This window comes from Megascapheus bottae, chromosome 28 (assembly GCF_031878675.1).
Source record: "Megascapheus bottae isolate mThoBot1 chromosome 28, mThoBot2.hap1, whole genome shotgun sequence".
In the NCBI taxonomy this organism is placed as follows: domain Eukaryota; kingdom Metazoa; phylum Chordata; class Mammalia; order Rodentia; family Geomyidae; genus Megascapheus; species Megascapheus bottae.
The window spans coordinates 5,356,693-5,377,275 of record NC_143536.1 but is presented as its reverse complement, the minus strand read 5'-3'; the positions used below and the strand labels follow the sequence as shown (position 1 = coordinate 5,377,275).

The following is a 20,583-nucleotide window of genomic DNA, read 5'->3' as shown; positions in this document are numbered from 1 at the left end:
GTTGTCCTTTTAATTAAGGGCACATCGGTAAGCCAAAATATCTGTTGAGTAAACAAATGGTTTCAAAGCACAGCGATTCCCCCAAGTCAATCGGAGAACTGAAGGTACATATGAACTTTTTTAATCTCTCAGGGATGCTTACTGATGGTGCTACCTTCACTACCTCCAACGTCGACCCCCTTCCAACTCCCCTCTGCTGTGCTGCTGTGAGACATGTAACTTATCGTTGCTAATACACACTTGTTAAGTCAGTATGTGTTTTTATTGTTGGGTTTTGCAGAGGTTGAGATGGCGGTGGGGACGAGGCGATACCCATGGAAGTAACAGTGGAGGGGCTGTATAAAGGGGAGGGTGTTAGGCAGGAGGAGGCAAGGAATCCTCTATGTTCTACAATGGTTCATCTCTCCACAGTTACCCATCCTGAGTCGTGAAGCCCTCTGCCTGGGCTGGGCTCCAATGAGGACTTGGTTCCATGGCTCCACACACCCCTCCTTAAAAAAAGCCAAGGAGGGGCTGCCCTAAAAAATGATCACACATGAAGTGCCCTGAACCCACTGAAACGTACTCTCAGCCACAAGTCTGAAATCAAAGTATCACAGGCCCCCTTTGAGGCCCTAAGGGAGAATCCTTCCCCTGCCCCTTCCAGCTTCTGAGGCTGCATCCCTCCCATCTCTGCTTCTGTCTTTATGTAGTTTCTCATAAGGATGCCTCTCATTTGATTTAGCAAGGAGAGAATGAGAAATGTCACAGTATTGACTTGAAGATGGATGCAAAACAGCAAGCATACTTAGCACCAGGGAATGCACACTTGAGATGAGTTCATTGTCCGATGTGGTTAATTGGAGATGAGTTCCATGGGCTGGGTGCTGGTGGATCATGCCTATAATCCTTGCCACTTGGGGCTGAGATCTGAGGATCACGGTTTGCATCCAGTCTGGGCAGTAATGCCCCCAGGAGACTCTTATCTCCAATTAAGCCACAGTACCACTTCTGGGTTTCCGGTGGTTAGAGTGGTAGAGCACCAGCCCTGAGCAAAAGAGATCGGGGACAGCACCTAAGCCCTGATTTCAGGCCTCACAACCAACCAACAACAAAAAGGTTTATGGACTTTCCAGCCTGAGCTGGCTTCCAGCGACAAACCTCAGATCTCAGCCTCTTGAGTAGCACGGATGACAGGCATAAGCCACCAAGGCCCAACGCTGTGAATCACTCCTCCCACTTGGTTAATGGCTTTATTGGGATGATCTTGTAGAAGAAAATTGCAAAAGCTTGGAGAGTAGAAAAACCACTTTGCTACAGCACCTCAAATGCTCGAAAGGAAGAAATGCTGCCGTTCTGGGGATCAAATGGGGGCTCCTGGGCTCCCGGAGGCGTCTGACCTTCGGTGTCCTTGAACCCTGGGGCTGTGCAGAACTGTGGGCATCTGCTTCAGCAGACGTGAAGGCTGGAGGCTGGCTGGGGCTGAGATCTCCGCAGAACGGTGATCCCGGCTCTCCTCCTCCCGTCCTCGGAGGGTCTGAAGACTCGATCCTAGCAAAAGCGCCAGGACACAAGCCCCCGCTCCCGCCCAGCGCCCCACCCGGTGCAGATCCCCCTCGCCCGCGCAACCCCCGGATGCCGGGAACCAGCGACTCCTACCGACCTCGCCCGCCATCGTCTCCCGGAGCCGCCGGAGGAGAGCCTGCGCCTGCGCAGTGTGCGAGTACGCAGTGGTCCTCCCGCCCTGTGAGGGCGCCAGACTTCCTCTAGAGGCGGCGGCGGCGGCGGCCACGCCCACTTCCGGGTGGGGCGGGGACCGGGGCCGGATCACGTGACTCGCCAACCATGGCGGCGCCCAGGGCAGCAGCGTGAAAGCGGCGGGGGAGCTGTGAGGTGCTGTGGGCTCCGGCGGGCATCTGAACGGTGGAGACCTCGCACCATGTCTCGACTGATCGTGAAAAACCTCCCGAATGGGGTGAGCGCCGAGCCGAGCCCTGGGCCTCGGACGGCGGGGAGGGGGCGCGGAACTCGGGGTCCCCCGAGCCGCTGACGCCCGCGCCGGGCCCTGGGAAGGAGCAGGAGCAGCAGCTCGGGGCATCCCGGCTCCTCGGAGCCGCCCAGCCCCGCAGGCGCAGGTCGGGGGTTGTGGTCGGACGGGGACGACGCAGAGAGCTCGTGGGGGTCACGGGGTGCCCCTCCCCGCCTCCGCGACCCGGGCGGCCCGAACCACCAAGTGGGGGGCGGGGAGATCCTGACCCGGACTGGAGCGGGGCAGCCACCGTGCTCGCCTCCGTCCCCGGGGCCCAGCACAGCACCCGGCCTCGCGTGCCGGGCATCACAGGGAGACGGGCTGGGTCCCCGGGTTTGGTTTTTACTGCCCAGAACCTCTCGCTGGGTGGTGTTCTGCCACCTGAGCCATGCCTCCATGGCTGATTTGAAATGGAGTTGCGTGGATTTTCTGACCCAGGGTGGCCTCAAACCGTGCTCCACCAAATCTCATTCTCCTGAGTAGCTAGTGCGCCCTGATGCTTGGTGCTCCAGATAAAGAGGCGAGTGCTCCAGGTCCCCCCCTCATCGTGCCCCTTCTCCTTCAGATGAAGGAAGAGCGCTTCAGGCAGCTGTTTGCTGCCTTCGGCACGCTGACTGACTGCAGCCTGAAGTTCACCAAAGATGGCAAGTTCCGTAAGTTTGGTTTCATCGGGTTCAAGTCAGAGGAAGAGGCCCAGGTAGCCCTGCACCATTTTAACAGGAGCTTCATCGACACATCCCGGATCACGGTAAGTGGGCGGGAGTCTCGCTTTGCCTGGCTTCACACTCTCACTCAACACCCAATACTCTTTCTTCTTTGGCCTACCCCCTGGGTTCACACTCAAGCACCCAAGAATCACCTGAGAGCTTGGGAAAGCATCCTGGGCTGGTCCCGAGTGTGTGAATGAGCTTCTAGAGGTGAGGCCTCAGGACACACGCAGCCCACAATCCCCAGGGGACCACCCGTGAGAACCTTAGGACCCCTACTTTCATTCACTCACCTGTCAGTAGCCTCCAAGAGCTCCCACTCAGAGCTGGGAGTCCAGACAGATGTGTGCTATCCAGCCTGTTGTCTTCACATGGCCACCTGCCAACCAGCAGAGCCATAAATCAGCAACCTGCTTGTGTTCCCGGAGGACTCAGGAAGGCTTCCACATGTATTAATCTTGTGACAAAGCATTTCCCATACTGCACTGAGAAGGAAAAGAGTGATCGGCAAGTTTATGTCAACTAATCCTTTGAATAGCCATGTCTCTGGTCTGCAGGTCTAATAAATGCAGGCAGAGCCAGGTGCCACGAGTTTCCCAGAAGATTAATTCCTCTCTGTGGGTGATCCAAATTCAAGCATTTTTTTTTTTTTGAGTGGGTCATGGGGCTTGAACTGAGCCTTGGCACCGTCCCTGAGCTCTTAACATTTAGAAAACGGGAAGTGGGGCTTGGCTCAAGGGTAGGGAGGTAGACTTGAGGTGAATTGGAAATAAGAGTCTCCAATTAGGAAGCTGAGATCTGAGGATCAAAGTTCAAAGCCAGCCCGGGCAGAAACGGACCTTATTGGTCCTCATTGGTCCTGAGTAGCTAGGATTACAGACGTGAGCCACCACACCTGGCTCAAGAAATTTTTAAAACCATCATGAATGCTCTTTTCTGTTGATTGAGCAATAAACAAATGACATGACCACAGAAATAATTTTTGTGGGTTTTTATGGGCCAGTTACGAGTACTTGAACTCAGTGAGGCATGAGTTTGGCTTCAATTAAGCAGCAAAAGGCCTCAGTCTGGGCAGAAACCTTCTTGAGACTCCAGCTCCCAAACTTTGATCTTCCAAGTCTCAGCCTCCTGAACAGCCAGGGTTATGGATATGAACCACTGGTGTCCAGCCAACAATTACTTTTTCTTTTTTCTTTTTTTGGCTGTTTGTTTTTAAGGCAGGGTCACAATATATAGCCTCAGCTGGCCTTGTTCTTGAGATCCTGCTGCTAATGCCTCCTGGTGCTTCTGGTGAGCACCATTGTGTCCAGCAGGAAGAATTTTAAAAGACCACATGAAAGGGTTGTGACCCTGCGGAAAAGGAATTGGCTAAGCTAGGGTGACAAGGCCTCAGCTAGTGACAAGGTAGGATTTGCGGCTGTGTCCACAGGTCCGGCAGGTGACCCCTGGGGGCTAATCCTGTGGGAGTGTTGGAAATGTTCGGGTTTAGTACTCTTCCCCTGCTCCAAGCTCACCCTATTTCCCCTGTTACCCTGTGGTTATTGTCTGAGGCCATCCAGGTTTGCCTTCTTGTGATCATCACAGCCCCCGGCAGTTGTCACTCTGCATCGTCCTGTAGCCGTCCCCAATTGACTATAACACCTAAGTCACCATACCCACCCTGCACACGTGGTTAAGACCTTAGGCCCTGAGTGCCCACTTGCGTTTGGTCACTAGCTGCCTGGCTCACTGTCCAGTTGCTTCTGTTCTCTCTTTTGATTCCTGGTCTGGGAAGTTGGAAAGCATTGGCTCCTGTTCTTGGCTCAGGATTGGGGGGGGGCGGTATTCGGCATGCTGACCCTCACAGATTGAGTGAAGCAGCATCAGTACCCGGGGTCTTCAGAGCTGGGGATGAGAAGGAGTTTACTTTAAGGAACTGGGTCAGTGTTTATGGCCTGTCTCTAAAGCCTATGCTCAGGTGCCATGGGGATCCCAGGCTGGGGGTTGGTGATGAAAGCCATCTTCTCACCACACAGGTGGAGTTCTGCAAGTCATTTGGGGACCCAACAAAGCCCCGAGCCTGGAGCAAACATGGCCAGAAAGCAAGCCAGCCCGAGCAGCCTGCACAAGACTCTGCCCCCAAAGAAGCTAAGCAGGTACGCACATGGCGGGGTTGTCATTCCCTGGGAGCGGGGCCATGGTTCCTGAACCCGCTAGGACCGGGCAGCTCTCTCCTCGCTCCCTTTCCTGCCTGTCTTTACCACCTGCCTTCTGCTTTCAGGACAAGAAGAACAAGGTACCAACTGAGCTGCAGAAGGTGAGTGCTGTGGGCTGACCGGAAACCGGGCTGGCACAGTGAAGGTCGTGGGAGAGCAAGCGCACCCCTTGCCCCCTCTCCTGGCTTCTTGAGTCTCCTGCATCTCCCCAGGGGCGGGGGGCGGTCTTCTAGCCTTCCTCCATGCACCCAGCCAACCCTCGGGGTCCGCTGGATAGTGGGGGACGGTCTCACCCTCACATGAGCCTCCCCTTCTCCGTCCTCGCCACGCCGGCCCCTGTGCCACCAGCTGAAGGAGGACACCGAGTTTCAGGAGTTCCTGTCAGTTCACCAGAGGAGGACACAGGCGGCCATTTGGGCAAATGATGCCCTGGATGCTGAGCCCCCGAGAGGGAAGAGCCAGCCAGCCAGCGACTACCTGAACTTCGACTCCGATTCAGGCCAGGAGAGTGATGACGAGGTAGCCAGGAAGGAGGCTGAAGGTGAGGCAGCCGTGTTCACCCCGGTCTCGTGCTCTCTGCCCACTCAGGCCTGCACCCTCCCGCTGGCTGCTGCACACGGCCCCTCTGTGCCAGCCAGGCAGGGATCCACCCGTAGAAATGTCTGCCTCCGCAGGTCCTGGGTGCCTGCTGAGTCCTTTAGTCAGTCAACAAGTGTGTCTGCCTGCCCTCATCTCTGCTGTAGGCATTAGGGACACAGCAGTGCCCACGGGCAGGGGGGGGAGGAGTGTCCCCAGTGGGCAAGAGTACAAATGCAACTTAACTCTCAGCTCAGCACAGGGGTGTCAGCAGGCCTGAGATCCAAAGGAGTTGGAGTCCCAGTGGGGGCCAGCACCCAGTCCCCAGATCTCAGCCTTCTGCGTCGCTAGGATTACCAGCGCCCAGCTTCCCTTCACACTGCTGTGGTGTGCTGTAGGGTTCCCAGGAAGGACTGGATTCCAGCTGCTCCCACCCGGGGTGGGGCTGCTGTCCTGTGTACGTGCACACACCTTGATCATCCACGGGAAATGTGTCTTTGTGGAGGTTGAAGGACCACCCCCACCCAGGGCGCCCTGAGGCAGGCATGGCTGCTGGCAGCTCTCAGGGTGTGGCATGTGTGAGGCCAGGTTTGCAGCAGCTGAGCTCCACCTGCCATTCCTGGTGCCAGGCTTCTGGGCACCAGGACGCTGATCGTGGTGGCATGGCATCTCAGGCAGACCCTGGAATGCCAGCCCTCTCTCACCCAGTTTGCTGACTTCATCTCCCTGTTTCTCCAGAGAAACCAGTGCTCGAAGGAAAGGCGGCTGTGCAGAAGGGGCTGTCCGACATGGATTACCTGAGGTCCAAGGTGGTGCAGGCTGAGGAGGAGGAGGAGGAGGAGGAGGAGAGTGAAGAGAGTGAGGACGAGGCCGTGAACTGTGAGGGAGGCAGTGAGACTGAGGGCGAGGGCGAGGGCCTCCCTGCCACCTCAACCCAGCAGGTGAACCCAAGAAAAGTGCCTGCCAGCAGACTGCAAGAAGCCGCAGCCGAGGTGTGTGCTTCCCTGAGGGCCCGAGGGAGGGAGGAGGGCTGCGCTGCATGTGCCAGCCTGGGGGCCCTTCCTTAGGGCCGTGGCATGGAAGAAGAGCCAGGAAGCTAGGGCCTGGAGAAGGGCAGGCCATGGTTGCGGGGAACTGGGGTCAGGCCGCACTCCTGGCTGCTGGGCTCTGAAGTTTTCAAGGTTGTTCCATACCTTGTCTCCTGCCCATGGGAGATCCCCTGTGTCCCGCGTGGAAGTCGGCGCCCTTCCCTTGACTCTCAGAGGAGAGGAAAGGAGCCTGTACCCTCCTCTTCCTCTTCCCTTCCTCCCTTCCCTAATCACAGTACACACTCCAGAGACATCTGAGCTCTGGGTTCAAAGCTCAGTTCTGGTCCTCGGCTGACTGTTAAGCTTGCGTGATCCTCACTGTAAATGAGGCTCCTCTCAGCACGGTTCCCACACCTCCCCACCCCAGGCCCCAGCCCACCGGGGTCCAGGGGTGTGCAGAGCCAGGAAGGGGAACCTGCGTGCAAGGGTCCTGGGCCTGGCAGCACCCAGATAGCACCCGATGCTTGTGCTGAGGACCGGAGACACAGTCGCCCTTTGGGCCAGCAGTGAGGGCCCAGCAGCCAGAGCCAGTAGCTGGGAATTGAATTCGAGTTAGGGCAGGTTTGCGCCCAGAGGTGCTGCCTGGAGCTTTGGTTTGGCAGAGCTGTTTGGATTCTAGAATCCAGAATGCCTGTAGTATGGGAGACAGTCCATCACTGGCCTTTGAGTGCTATGTGCAGTACAGGTCAGGCTGAGAAATGTCACTGGGCCGCAGGCTTCCTTCTCTGCCCCCCTGGCCATCTCCACACCCCGGTCCCTGTGCTCACAGCTGTCTGGGCTCTACGTCCAGCCTGTGTCTCATATTTAGCAGAGGCTCTGCAGCCGAGGCCTTCACCTGTGGCTGGAGTCATGGCAAGCCAACCGTGCCACATTGAGCCCTCCCCTGGCAGCAGCAGGTAGCGCCCCCGCTGAGGTGGCCTGGCTGAGATGCCATCTCCTATGGCAACCACTCCCAGGCCGCTCCTGTCTCTCGCATCACTCAGGCAAAGAAGCCAGCAAACCAGAAGGAGCCCACGACAGCCCACACGGTGAAGCTGCGGGGAGCTCCGTTCAATGTCACGGAGGTGCGTGGTGACAGGACGTGGATGAGGATGGGGCAGGGCCTGAGCTGCACCCGTGATGAGGGCCAGTCAAGACAGCGAGAGGGGAATGGGGCCAGACGGGCTCACGGCATTGTGTGGAAAGGGTGCAGGATGGAGGAAGACAGGCTGTTCCCTGCCATTTGCACCCGACTGGGTAGGCCCCCTGTTATAAGGGGGTGGCAGTTACTGTGGGCCCCACAAACCCCGGCACATGGCACACCTACTCTCCTACAATGGCAGGTTTCTTGTGGCATGGACACACCAGTCCTCTAAATTGGGACCTGGGTTATCTCCAGTGTTTCGCTGTTAGGACTAAACACTGGAGAGAAGGCCAGAGCCTCATGTGTGCCAGGCAAGAGCGTGACCACCAGCCATGACACCCTTGGTCAGATACTCTGATAGGGTATCTGATAAGATTGCCTGAGAAAATATTTCTGCTTACAGAAAAACGTCCTAGAATTCCTGGCCCCACTGAAGCCTGTGGCTATTCGGATCGTGAGAAATGCACATGGGAACAAGACAGGTGGGGCCTCGCAGGTTCCGGGTGGGAGAGCAGGGCAGGATCACGGGATACCCGTTGCTCTGGCTCCTGCCTCTGGCTGATGGCGGCGTCTCTCTCAGGGTACATCTTCGTGGACTTCAGCAGCGAGGAGGAGGTGAAGAATGCATTGAAGTGTAACCGGGAGTACATGGGTGAGCCATGTGCCCCTGGGGGGCGTGGAGCGCCTCCCCTGTGGCAGAGCTTACTGTGGGCACTGGGGGTGCCACCGTGAGCAAAAAACCATGGAGCCTCTGGGGTGGATGGCGATGTGGGCCTGTTCATCCATGACACTGGGCTGGGCTGGCACACAGGACTTAGCAGGTAGTGCCAGAAAGTGAAGCTCAGGACTCTATGGTCTGGTCGGGGCAGCCCTGAAACTTGTAGGTGGCAGAGTCAGCAAGAGGGGTTGACAGGGGCCATCGTCCCCCTCCTGGGCCATGGCATCCAGGGACAGCAGGGAGGAGCCCGGAGTCACTGGCCAGGAGGCCCTGACACCCCTGTCCCTACACAGGTGGGCGCTACATCGAGGTGTTCAGGGAGAAGCACGTCCCCGAAGCCTTGGGCACCCCCAGGAGCGGCACCAGACCCTGGCAAGGCCGCACACTTGGGGAGGACGAGGAGCAGGAGGACCTGGCGGACTCCGGGCGGCTCTTTGTGCGCAACCTGCCCTACACCAGCTCGGAGGAAGACCTGCAGAAGCTGTTCTCCACCTACGGTGAGTGCAGCCGCCTTGGCCCTGGCTGGCGCCCTGCTGTCCGCCCCCTCTGGGAAGCGGGGCTCCCAGCTATGGTTTGAAAGATGGTTAGACGGCAGCTTTGCCACGTGAGCAGGACTCTTCACTGACACCGAGGCAGAGCTGGAGGTGGACTTTTTTTTTTCTCTGGGGCTACCTGGCTGGCCCCAGTGTTAGGCAGCCAGTGACCACAGGCCTGGACACACCCATTGCTTGGCTCCTGTGCAAAGCGGGCACCCAGTAGAGATGGCAGCAGAAGCCATTTTGGCGGTCATAGGCTATAGTCACTGCTGGACTCGCCATGGCCGTGAGGTCTTGGTGCTGGTGATACCCCAGCCGTGGCTCCGGATCGCCACGGGCAGGGCAGCCCCTGCCCTCAGTCCTGGGTCACACAGCCGACCACAGATCATAGGCGCCCGTTTGGGAAGGCAGATATGGCAGTACCCTGAGGGGAGACACAAAGGGGTTTCACAGTGACGATTTGACCCTCAGGTGGCTGGGAGGGTCGGGGCTGAAGCTCTCACAGCTGCACCGCCACTGCTAGCACTTCCCTTACCCAGAGCCCAGGCCAGCCCCACTCACGGCCAGCTGACTCATTGCCTGTCTCTGCCCAGGCCCCCTGTCGGATCTCCACTACCCCATCGACAGCCTGACCAAGAAGCCCAAGGGCTTTGCCTTCGTGACCTTCATGTTTCCTGAGCATGCTGTGAAGGCCTACGCCGAGGTGGACGGGCAGGTGTTCCAGGTGAGCAGCAGGGGCGAGTGCACATGGGCAGGTGTGTCTGTCCATCTGTCCGTCCTATGGTGCTAAGCTGTCTCTTCACACAGGTGATTAGAAGGCGAGGGGCTCCGCAGGACACTGAATGTGCTTGGCACACAGTAGGACCTCACAAAACATGCCCCTGTGGTCCCCTCCAGAACTGCTCCCCTGACAGAGTGAGCCACGGAGCTCCTGTCCTGTCTTGTCGCGGCTGCATGGCCACTTAGAGTAATCCACTGTCAGCTGACCCCACCCAGTGACCTCGTGGTCATCACACTGATGTCCCTGCTCTCAGAGTGTCCATAGCGAGTGTCATTCTGGGACAGAGCTGACCCCTTCCTCCTCTTCCCCACCCCCTCCTTCCCCCCTCCTCCTCCCCCCCTCCTCCCCCAGGGCCGGATGCTCCACGTGCTGCCATCCACCATCAAGAAGGAAGCGGGCGAGGACGCCGACGCCTCCCCCGGCTCCTCCTACAAGAAGAAGAAGGAATCCAAGGACAAGGCCAACAGCTCCAGGTCCTTGTCACCCAGTCACCCACCCCGGCTTCCGCTGTCTTCAGTCCTGCCTTCTCTCTCTCTGTGTGATGCTGAGGTTTGAACCCGGGGCCTCACATTCTTTCTCTGCTTGCTTGCTTGCTTGCTTGCGTGCTTGCTTGCTCATGGCTGGAGCTCCTTTCCACTTGAGCCATTCCCCATTCTGAGTTTTTTTCTGGTTATTTTGGAGATGGAATCTCATGGGTTTTTCTGCCCAGGCAGCTTCGAAGTGCCCTGCTGTGGCTCCCAGCCTCCCGAGTGGCTCAAATCACAGACATGACCCACTAGCCTTTGCCAAGCTGCCTGGCTGCTTTTGTTCTTCTTCCAGAGCCACCTTTCCTCATCTGCTCAGTGGGGAGAGCGGTGTGGCCAGCACTAGCGCCGGCATTTGTGGCCACGTGCACAGCCCTGTGCGTGTTCCACACGCTGGCCGTGGTGGCCGGGAGTGGGTGACGGGTACTCGGGCAGCTGCCTAGAGGGGTGTCTTAGTTCTCAGTCTGAAGGAATCCCCCATAAGCCCGGCCTGACCCCTGCTCTGCCTCCACCCCTCAGCTCCCACAACTGGAACACGCTGTTCATGGGGCCCAACGCCGTGGCCGACGCCATCGCGCAGAAGTACAATGCCACCAAGAGCCAAGTGTTTGACCACGTGAGTGAGGGCCACCTGGGGCCTTCTGTGGACTTGAATCTAGCCTGTCCCCAGAGTCTGTGTTGGGGAAAACCCACAACTGGTTTTCCTCCACCTAGCAACCTAGTTTGCCCATGATCCCTTACCTTCCCAGCACCCCAGGTGGGCACTGTCCCTAGAAACAGAATATGAGCCACCACAGCAGTGCTAATGACTGCGGAGGAAGGAGAGAGAAGAGGAAAGGAGGAGACAAAGGTCATTCGAATGGCTCGCTTTACCTAACTCCCAAATACTCCACAGGCTAGAAAATACCAAGCCAGTTTTGTCTGTTTCTCGGTGTGGCCCCTGGTGGTCATGTTGGGTAGTGCAGGCCGTGCCCTCGTGTCCCTTGTAGTTCAGGAAGATAGTGGTGTCCAGATTAGTGGCCCGGGCTGAGGTCAGCCAGTCCACAAGCCCCACCCCGGGTCTGCAAGCTTGTATAGGGGGCAAAAGCATTCTGCCCTGGGAGGTGGATGTAGAGAGGCTGGAGAAGGGGCTATGGGGCTCTGGAGAGACTCAGACCCAGGCAGCAGAGCTGAGATGGCCCAGCCCCATTGCCCCTCTGGGGCAGCTGCCACCACCCATCTGAAGGCATCCATGCCCCATTCTTTCTCTCGTCCCCCAGGAGACCAAGGGCAGTGTGGCTGTGCGCGTGGCCCTAGGGGAGACGCAGCTGGTCCAGGAGGTCCGGCGCTTCCTTATCGACAACGGGGTCAGCCTGGACTCCTTCAGCCAGGTAGGTCCTTGTGTGGACGGCTCCAGCCTGTGACTCGGGAACTGGGAATGACTTTTCCTGGGCAGGCCAGGGGCCCTGCCGGCCACTAGAGCCTTGGTGGGGGACCTGCTTGGCTGGCGTTGAGGATTGTGCTTCCTCAGAGACAGGAAGGACCCTGAGCTCTTGGTCACTGGAAGGTGACCAGAAGGTGGCTCAGAAGGGGCCCTGGGCCCTGACCCTCCATAAGGCCGCTGCCGTGGCAGCCAGACAAACCCCTGCTGCCTGAGCCCCCCAGGAGGCCACCCTGGCAGGACTGGCTGCCGGCTGAGGCCCTGTGGCCGTGGCTCCACCGTGTTCCCTTCTCTCCTGAAGGCCGCAGCAGAACGAAGTAAGACTGTGATTTTGGCAAAGAATCTCCCGGCAGGCACCTCGGCGGCTGAGCTACAGGACACCTTCGGCCGCTATGGCAGCCTGGGCCGAGTGCTGCTGCCCGAGGGTGGGGTCACCGCCATCGTGGAGTTCCTGGAGCCCCTGGAGGCCCGCAAGGCCTTCCGACACCTGGCCTACTCCAAGGTGAGGCTGGGGGTGAGGCAGAGTGGCTCACTTAAGGACTCCAGCAGTTAGGTCAGCTGCAGGCTGTGGGGATCGGGGCACAGCCATATGTTTGGGGAGCCTCCATCCCAGCATGGCTCTGTCAGGCACTGGTATACCTCACCACCCTGCTGACTTGGGCTCCCTTGGTGACGTGTAGAGAGCAGCATTCCTGTCCCCGAGCTGCCAGGGGTAGGGGAGAGTGAGCTTCTTGCCTGGACTCTGCCCCCTCCCCCCAGCTCTGTACCAGCCCACGTACGCAGCTACCTGGACCCCCTGGCAGGCAGAGGCTCCCCGGGATGTAGACAGCCCTTGGTCTTCCTCCCGCTTCTGTTAACAGCAGCGGCTCTCACTTGTTCCCCGCTTTGCACTCCCCGTTTATATGAGCGTACATAGAAAAGGCCCAGGAGGCCAGAACCACCCAGCTGGAACGTTGTCCCACCTGAGGGCACAGGAGCATGCCCCCTCCCCCTGCATGTTTGCACACTCAAGTATATGGGTACATGCACTGCTCCCCCCCACCTCTCCCCCTCTGGTCCTCGGGAAAGCTGGAGTGAGGCCTGGAGGGTTCCGAGTGGGAGTGAGTTGGCGGCTCGTCCTTGTCTCCACAGTTCCACCATGTGCCCCTGTACCTCGAGTGGGCTCCAGTTGGCGTCTTCTCCAGCACAGCCCAACAGAAGAGTGAGCCCCAGGACAGGCCAGGGGGCGCTGCCGAAAGGGAGGAAGTGGAGCCAGGTCCAGGTAAGAGCAGACTGGGAGCAGAGGGGGCAGGGAGTCCTCCATCAAGCTAAGCTAAGGGTCTCGGAATCTTAGAAGTAGGACATCAGGATTATGGGCACCGACTAAGGACGTTTGGTTTGTTAGTTCAAGACTAGAGAGAGGAAATCTAGGATCTACCCATAAGGACCGCCCTGCTGGGGGAGGGGTGAGTGGAGCCAGCACAGGGGCTCTGCTGTCCTGGGTCCTGGCAGTGGGTCCCCTCTCATAGGTGGGCCAGGAAGCACCATTGTCAGCATTCAGGGCAGGATCGATCCAGCTGTCAGGACCATGGGGAAAGCATGCGTACCACAGCCCACAGAGCAGCAGGGAGCCTCAGTCCCCAGAACCCAAAGGGCTCTCAGATGCCCCTCCTCCCCCACCCCGCCAAGAACCACTGAGTAGGAGCTGTGGCCACATGATAGAATCAAGCCCCGTAGCCAAGTGGAGGTCAGTTTACTCAAACATTAGGGATTTGCCACTAAGGCTGGGCCTGGTGGCACATGCCGGCAATCCCAGCACCTGAGAGGCTGCGGCAAGCGGAGCCCGAGTCGCAGGCTGGTAGGCTGGCTGCATGACAAGACCTTGTTCCAAAAGGTTGGTTTTGTTGTTTTAGTCAATCAGTAACGATGCCCACGTGGAATCAAGTTGCCAACTGGTTTATTAGATGGGGCTTACTTTTTTTAAAGAAGCTAAGTCCTCCGCCTTCCGTCTTCATTTTCGTATGTTTAAAAAAGAGAACTAGGAGGCAGAGGAGCCAAGGGGTGAGGGCGGAGAGGAAGTTCTCACCTGAGCCCAGAGCACGTCCAGAGCCACCCCCATCCTGTCTCACCGTGGGCCCCGGGGCGGGAGGAGGCGTGCTCGGCCTGCTCTCCCACACAGCCCGCGTCCGCCGTGCCAGTCTGAGCCACTGAGATCTGTGTGCCCGCCACCTTGAGAGGCTCCCTCGTCCTCCCGAGCATCTGGGATGGTGGGGGCACGAGGAGGTCTGGGGGCTGCCCCCCTTCCTCTTCATTACTGCCGTGGCTGGATTGGGGTGATCCTCTAAAGAGGCGGGTTTCTGGGCCCACGGTGCCCACAATAGAGGCCTCAGAGCTGGGAGGAGGGGCCTTGCTGCTCGTCTGGCTCTAGACCAGGAAAGTGTGCCATCTGTGCCATGCCCAGCCTCCAGGTCCGTCCCCCCCCCACCCCATGTGTCGCCCTGGCTGTGATTTCCCAGCACTGGTCCCAAGGCTCGTTGCTCCTGTCCTCTTCCCTTCCTCCTCCTCCTCTCTTCTGTCGCTGCCCCTGCTCCCCACCCCACCCTGGTGCACATTGTTTGGCATGTCCCGGGGTCTCTGGCTCCCCGTGGCAGGGAGTGGGGGCTGGCTTTCTCAGCCCTGCAGGAAGGAGGGAGGGAGGGGAGGGAGAGGGCGGCGTGGTGCGGCATCCCTGCCGCCTGTCTGCAATGCTCTCCTGGTCTTCGCACTGGTCCCCCGGGAGGGGACAGCATGTTTTATCTCCCCACAACCAAGACCCTCACCTCCAGATAAAGGGCTGTGAGTGGGGGGAGGTCCTGGAAAGCTGCTGGCCGCTGATAACGCCGCAGCCTGCAAGGGGAGGGCGCGGTAATTCTGCGCCCGATTATCCCCAAGCCCCGGGTGGCGAGGCGTGACTGGATTTGATTGTGCTCAGGACAGATGCGAGCACATCGCCGCCTCCCCCCCCACAGCCCACCTGGCTCTGAACCCCCTCCCCCAGCCCGGCCCTGCCTCGCTCGCTGGCCTGCTCAGCTGCCCGCCCCCTTCCTGGAGGTTTTGTGGGCACACATCTGTAGACGCCTCACAAAGTCCTGCTTTTCTCTCCGTTTTCTTTGTCTACTTCTGAGAAAGACCTTGGGCTTCGTCTCCTCTGCCCCGGGTGTAGGGCCCCGGGTGTAGGGTGCAGGGCCTGAGCTGAGAGCTGGAAAATGGGGCCAGAGCCTGCAACAGGCTTCAGGGAAGGGGCACAGAAGGCCCGGGCCCCTTACCTCCTGAGCGACCCGCTGCACTGTGCATGCGGTTGGGTGACCGAGAACGGTACTGCAGCTTTTTCCAGGGAGCTCACCACAGGCCTCTGTGTGTTGTTGTGCGACACTCCCACAAGCATCCTGCAAGCAGGAACTGGTGTCACCCCCACCTAGAGACGGCAAGAAGGAAGCAATGGCTTGTGACCTGTGCAGGGTCACACACACAGCTTGTTGGGAGTCAAAGTCTCAGTATCTGAGCTTTTACCCACCATGCCATAGTCCATCGTGGGTGCTGCAGACCCAGTGGTCACTAACCAGCTGGATCCTCCCCTTCTAGCCAGGGGTGCAGACTGAACCAGTGGCTATGGAGATTTCTTAATGGGATCAGAGCCCCAAGGGAACCAGAGGGTGTGACAGTGCATGGCTACATGTGAGATGCACAAAGGAGAGCTCTCTGACAGGTGCACATCTAGGCTGAGATCCTACGAGCACCCAGTCCTGGGTGGACCAGACATGAGCAGAATTTGGGTAGGAGCTGTAAGTGCAAAGGCCCTGTGGTAGGGTGTTGGCTTGTCAGGCTTGGAGATCAGTGAGTGAAGAGGCCAGTGTGGTGGCAGCAGAGCATGACAGGGAAGAAGGAAGGGGAGGGGATGAGGTGGGAGAAGTGGCAGGTCAGGGGCAGGTGCCAAGAAGGTGGCTCAGCTGCTCAGCAGGGAGATGGCTGTGCTTTAAGTTGGGGTCTGAGGATGGGAGGGAGGGGCAGGCCAAACCCAGAAGGAAGGAGCCAGTCCACAACCCTTTTCTGATGCCCTCAAGCTGCCAGGCTCTAAGGACAGGGTTTCCCCATAACAAGCTGGACTCCCAGCTTTTCTAGAAGCATCTGAGCTGGCCATCCTGGATGGGCCTCCCCAAGTGTGCCAGGTATATGACTGGCCAGATCTGGAGGGGAAGGGTCATCCCTGCAACTGACAGTGAGCCTGTGGGTCACTGCTCTGGAAGTTTCTTCCCAAGAAACTTGCCCCCAATCTGAAGGTGCCCGGGATGTGGGGCACAGAGGTAGGCGTGGGGGGCCCAGGGCCTGTCCTGCGGCTCGATTGAGATGTTCTCCAGTGCAAAACACCCGCCACGGGCACAGCCTTGTGTGCGCAGGTCAGGATGACCCACGCTCGGAGCTCCTGCCCAGGGACGCTACCTTTAAGCCTGTTCTCCCTGAAAGGGGGCCCCCTGGAATTTGCTCTGGGGGGTTCTGGACTGCCCTGAGTTTATCTCATACGTTGGGTGAGGTTTAAAGTTCCATTTTCATCGGCAAGCTTCCTGACCGCTGCCTTTCCGTGTAAAGAGAACATGTCCCGTGCCTAACCACGGGCTCGTGGTTCACTCGTGAAGTTCACGCTGACCAGGGCGGGGCGCTGTTGAGCACTCCGCAGCTCACATTCGCTGCCACCCAGGAGTGCGGCCGGCCCCGTCTCCCTCCCTGCCTGTCTGTCTACAGGTTCTCGTCCTGCGAGGTCCCCGCAAACGGTGCTGCCACCGGCCGCGGGACCCACGGGCCTAGCCAGTTCTGGAGTTTGGGCCTGGGCCTCCATGCGCTGACATCGTGTTGTGTGTTTGCTGAGGGCAGCAGGCAGCCAGGCCACGGCCGAGGAGGGAGGCGAGGCACCTGCCGGCAAGATGGAGGAGGCTGAGAACGAGGATGGTGACGACGAAGATGACGACGAGAGCTCTCCGGGTTGCACTCTGTTCATCAAGAACCTCAACTTCAGCACCACGGAGGAGACGCTGGAGGAGGTGAGTGCCGGCATCGGGGAGGGGTGTGCCTGCTGGCTCAGGCCCGCGCGGGGTGGACCTCCCGCTGCCGTCACACAGCCATCACTGCAGGGCTGTGGGCCCAGGCTCGCGGTGCTCGCTGCACAGTGCTCACCGCACCGTGGCTTAGGGCCCGGACTTGAGAGCCTTGTTACCCACTCCATGCATCACCTCTCCTGCAGCCTTGCTCTGTGCCCTGCAGTGGCACCCCAGCCAGGCACCCTGGAGGTGGGGCCCCCAGGAACCGGGGTGGGGCCTGGTGACATTGTGTCTTGCAGGTGTTTTCCAGAGTGGGAGCGCTGAGGAGCTGTACGGTCTCCAAGAAGAAGAACAAAGCCGGTAATTCATAGGTGACCCGGGCGGGGGAGGGGGTCTCCAGGGGGACCCAGGACCCGTGCCCCGTGCCCTCACTGCCTAGCATGGCCCCTGCCATTCCCCCATAGACCGGCTACATTTAGTGGGCAGGCAACGTGGACCCTGCCCAGCTGCCTCTGCCTCTTCCACGAGGTGCCCTACCCAAGGGGACTAATCTAGAACCTCTAGAACATGCTACAGAGTTGCAAACCCTGTGCTTCTCAGATGCGACAGGATTGGACAGGGAGGTGGCTACGGTCCAGTCATCCTGTCCTGTGAGGCCCCCTCCCCCAGGACCCCCTGGTACAATGGGGACACAAGTGGGGATCCACAGGGCTGTGTTCCCAGGGGTCGTGGGGTGCAACAGAATCCTAGCACAGTGTCCCCATGGCAGACTGGGGCCCTCAGCAGAGGAGGAGAGCAGTCAGGTGCCCTGTCCTGCATCCATGCTGAAGGGCCTCATGGCTCCCTGGCTTCAGATTCTACCCCGTCCCTTAAAGGGACTCAGGCCCACCCAGGTGACCTGGTTTTAACTTGATTACCTCTGTCAAGGACAAATCAAAGCCAAGCATGGTAGTATACATCTGTAATCCCAGCACTGGGCAGTGGAGGCAGGAGGGTCACAAGCTCCCGCCAGGGCTACATAGCAAGAAAGAGGAAGAACACAAAACCAAAAGTATACCTCAAGTAAGGTCACGTTCTAAGGGCCTGGGGGGCAGGAATTCAGTGTAAGAATTTCAGGCTCACATGCCTGTTGGTCAAGTTCCCACCTGCTGTGGGGTTACAGGAATGGCAGCCCCGTGCCACACGTGGCATAGGAAGGATGGGCTCGGGACGAGAAAAGATCGTCCTGAGGCCAGACAGGGACTCGGGCTGCACGGAGGCACCCAGGCCAGCAGGTGCAGGTCTCAGGGGTCCCTGAGACTGGAGGTCACCTCTGTCCTCGGGCACCTCAGCTAAGTGAGGAAGCATTTACGTGCCAGACGTGAGCAGGGCTGGCCAGGTGGAGGCCCTGATGCCCATCACATCTCGGGGTCACCCCAGTGCGCCCCTACTCCCAAAGGCTTCTGTTTCAAGGCTCATTATCATGCCAGTCATCTGCTAACGATTGGTCTGCCACATCTCAGGTGGTGGCTGTGATCAGCCAGCAGCTGGAGCCCAGGAGAAGAAAAGGGGGCAGGACAGCAGAGGCCTGACTACCCTGGCACACGGTCCTGGGCTTCCCCCCTGCCCACCTCGCTGGTGACCCCTTCTCTTTCAGGAGCCCTGCTGTCCATGGGGTTTGGCTTCGTGGAGTACCGGAAGCCAGAGCAAGCCCAAAAAGCCCTGCGGCGGCTCCAGGTGAGATCCCTGGGGACGCTGGCAAGTATGGGGGGCGGAGGGGAGTAGGTACCCCTCCATCTTTTCCCCCAGTCACCTGCTCTAAGGAATTGCAGCAGGTGAATAGCTCAGAACATTTTTGTTCAGTCCATCCACAGCCCTTTCTGGGTGTCATTCGTGTGTGGCGCGGGGATAGGCCTAGAGATCATTCCTCTTTCTGGTGGGGAAAGATGGGCAACAGACCCCTGAGCGGGTACTCACTCCCACAAGTCACAGCATGGGGAGTCATCTCTGAGAAGTTAGAGGGCAAGCTCACGCCTGTCAGCCTGAAATCAGCAGCCCAGAGAGCAGCCGAAGAGGTGGGAGCCGTACGTGCAAAGGGAAGGGAGGAACAATCGTGTTTGTGACACTGGAGGAGTGCGGAGTGGAGATTGAGGTACAAGATGAGGTGACAGGTGTGCAAAAAAAGATCTCACAGGCTTTTGAAAAACAGGGCTGGACCCCAAAGACTGTTAAAGGTTTGCAGCGCTTCAGGAAAGGGTCAAATGAGTGCTAGGCTGGTTGGTCTCTGATCTGCCGTGTGGAAAATGGGAGGTCCGAGGGACCCGGTGGTAGCCTGGGCCAGGCATGGCTGCAATGCTGGGGGAAGGAGGAAAGTGCCCTCTTGGGACTGACTAGTGATAGAGCCCAGCCCTCGTGCCCTGGTTTAGAATTTTTCTCAAAGAGCATCCCCCTGACTAACGCAAATTGCCAGCCTTGAAGGTTAGAAGATTCTGGGCCCCTTGAGTGGTGTAACTAATGGTCGGGAGAATGTGGAAAGAGCAGGTCTCCGGGAGCCCTCCAGGGAAAGGCACTGGTGTCCCATGCTCTTGGGCCAGCATCTGCCCTGGTGACAGGCAGGGACAGACCAAGTGTCTCTGAGAATAGAGCGGTGAGCTGAGTGTCTTGTCACGCAGGGTCACGTCGTGGACGGCCACAAGCTGGAACTACGGATCTCGGAACGAGCTACCAAGTGAGTGCCCCACCTCCCTGGTGCCCTTGGCTGGCATGTGGCAGCCGTGACGCTCCTCCCTGCTCGCCAGGGCAGTGTCTGGCCTTCAGGGAGACTTTGATAGGAGGCAGGGTAACTACAGGAGACATACACACAGCCTGGCCTTGGTAGTGGGAATGAACCAAGGAAGAGTTGTACACAGTGCTCCTCTGGAGAGTCCACACCAGCTTGCTTTCCCAGAGCAGGACAGCAGCCACCAGGGACACCAGTTCGTTTGAGTCAGTGGATGTTAGAGATGGTGGTAGACCAGTTGTCTGGCGGTTGTTTCCTGGGGGTAAGAGCCTCCTGGCATTACCAATAATTTACTTCTGTGTCTCCTGACCACCTCTCACAATCAAGAACTGGCTGCAGAGATTTCTTGGGCCATTTATTGTGGCTGTTCAGCAACAAGGTGCCAGTGAGTTGCCAGGGTGCCCCTCCCTCCTATCAGATCCTCCTCTGGTCCCCAACTCCCAGATGAGGGACAGTGAGTGGACCTCCCAGCTCCCTGGGAGAAGATGAACTTCCATGTCGGGTGGGGATGGCTTCTCTTCCCCACCCCTCCGCTTCGCCCTCTCCTGCTGACTTGAATCGCCTGCGCCCCCCTCCTCCCCAGGCCATCTGAGACGTCTGTACGGAAGAAACAAGTCTCCAAGAAGCAGACAACTTCCAAGATTCTGGTGCGGAACATCCCCTTCCAGGCCAGCCAGCGGGAGATCCGGGAGCTCTTCAGGTGAGAGGCACTTCGGCCTGCAGCGCCACTGCTTGGGGGGGGGGAAAGTCTTGGATTCTAGATGGTTCCGTCGAAGGCCAGCGCCTTACTTTGTGAAGGTCATCCTCAGCTTACAATCGGTCCCCTAATTGAGAGTCTCGAGCGCTCCTGCCACACAGGCACCCCCACCTCACCCCACCCACCGCTGCAAGAGGGCACAGGGGCCTCCCTGTAGTCACCCCTCTGCTGGAAGCCTCAGCCAGGCTCACTGATTGAGTACTAAGGGCACAGCACAGAGCCTGTCCTGCCCAGGCTGCCAGCTCACAGGCCCTGTGCCGGCACTGGATGTGTCCTCGTTTCTCGGTGTCCCCACAGGCACCAGGCCTGAGTGCATGGGGCAAAGGAGGCTGGTGGGTGTGTGC

The 20,583-nt window shown here is 58.8% G+C and overlaps 1 protein-coding gene across 1 annotated transcript in view; it reads left to right on the top strand.

The window, feature by feature from the left end:
- The first annotated feature begins 1,816 nt into the window (after window positions 1-1,816).
- Rbm19 (RNA binding motif protein 19) overlaps window positions 1,817-20,583 on the top strand; it is a 54,514-nt gene continuing 35,747 nt past the window's right edge. Inside the window, exons 1-21 of the mRNA XM_090320151.1 lie at window positions 1,817-1,954; window positions 2,574-2,756; window positions 4,731-4,850; window positions 4,976-5,011; window positions 5,259-5,451; window positions 6,225-6,478; window positions 7,558-7,638; window positions 8,101-8,179; window positions 8,278-8,349; window positions 8,709-8,912; window positions 9,545-9,675; window positions 10,084-10,205; window positions 10,776-10,872; window positions 11,516-11,626; window positions 11,978-12,178; window positions 12,808-12,937; window positions 16,561-16,727; window positions 17,024-17,084; window positions 18,361-18,440; window positions 19,376-19,431; window positions 20,066-20,182. Of these exons, the coding sequence (XP_090176277.1) occupies window positions 1,919-1,954; window positions 2,574-2,756; window positions 4,731-4,850; window positions 4,976-5,011; window positions 5,259-5,451; window positions 6,225-6,478; window positions 7,558-7,638; window positions 8,101-8,179; window positions 8,278-8,349; window positions 8,709-8,912; window positions 9,545-9,675; window positions 10,084-10,205; window positions 10,776-10,872; window positions 11,516-11,626; window positions 11,978-12,178; window positions 12,808-12,937; window positions 16,561-16,727; window positions 17,024-17,084; window positions 18,361-18,440; window positions 19,376-19,431; window positions 20,066-20,182 (2,531 nt within the window). The 5' untranslated portion in view covers window positions 1,817-1,918. The remainder of the gene's footprint in view (window positions 1,955-2,573; window positions 2,757-4,730; window positions 4,851-4,975; window positions 5,012-5,258; window positions 5,452-6,224; window positions 6,479-7,557; window positions 7,639-8,100; window positions 8,180-8,277; window positions 8,350-8,708; window positions 8,913-9,544; window positions 9,676-10,083; window positions 10,206-10,775; window positions 10,873-11,515; window positions 11,627-11,977; window positions 12,179-12,807; window positions 12,938-16,560; window positions 16,728-17,023; window positions 17,085-18,360; window positions 18,441-19,375; window positions 19,432-20,065; window positions 20,183-20,583) is intronic.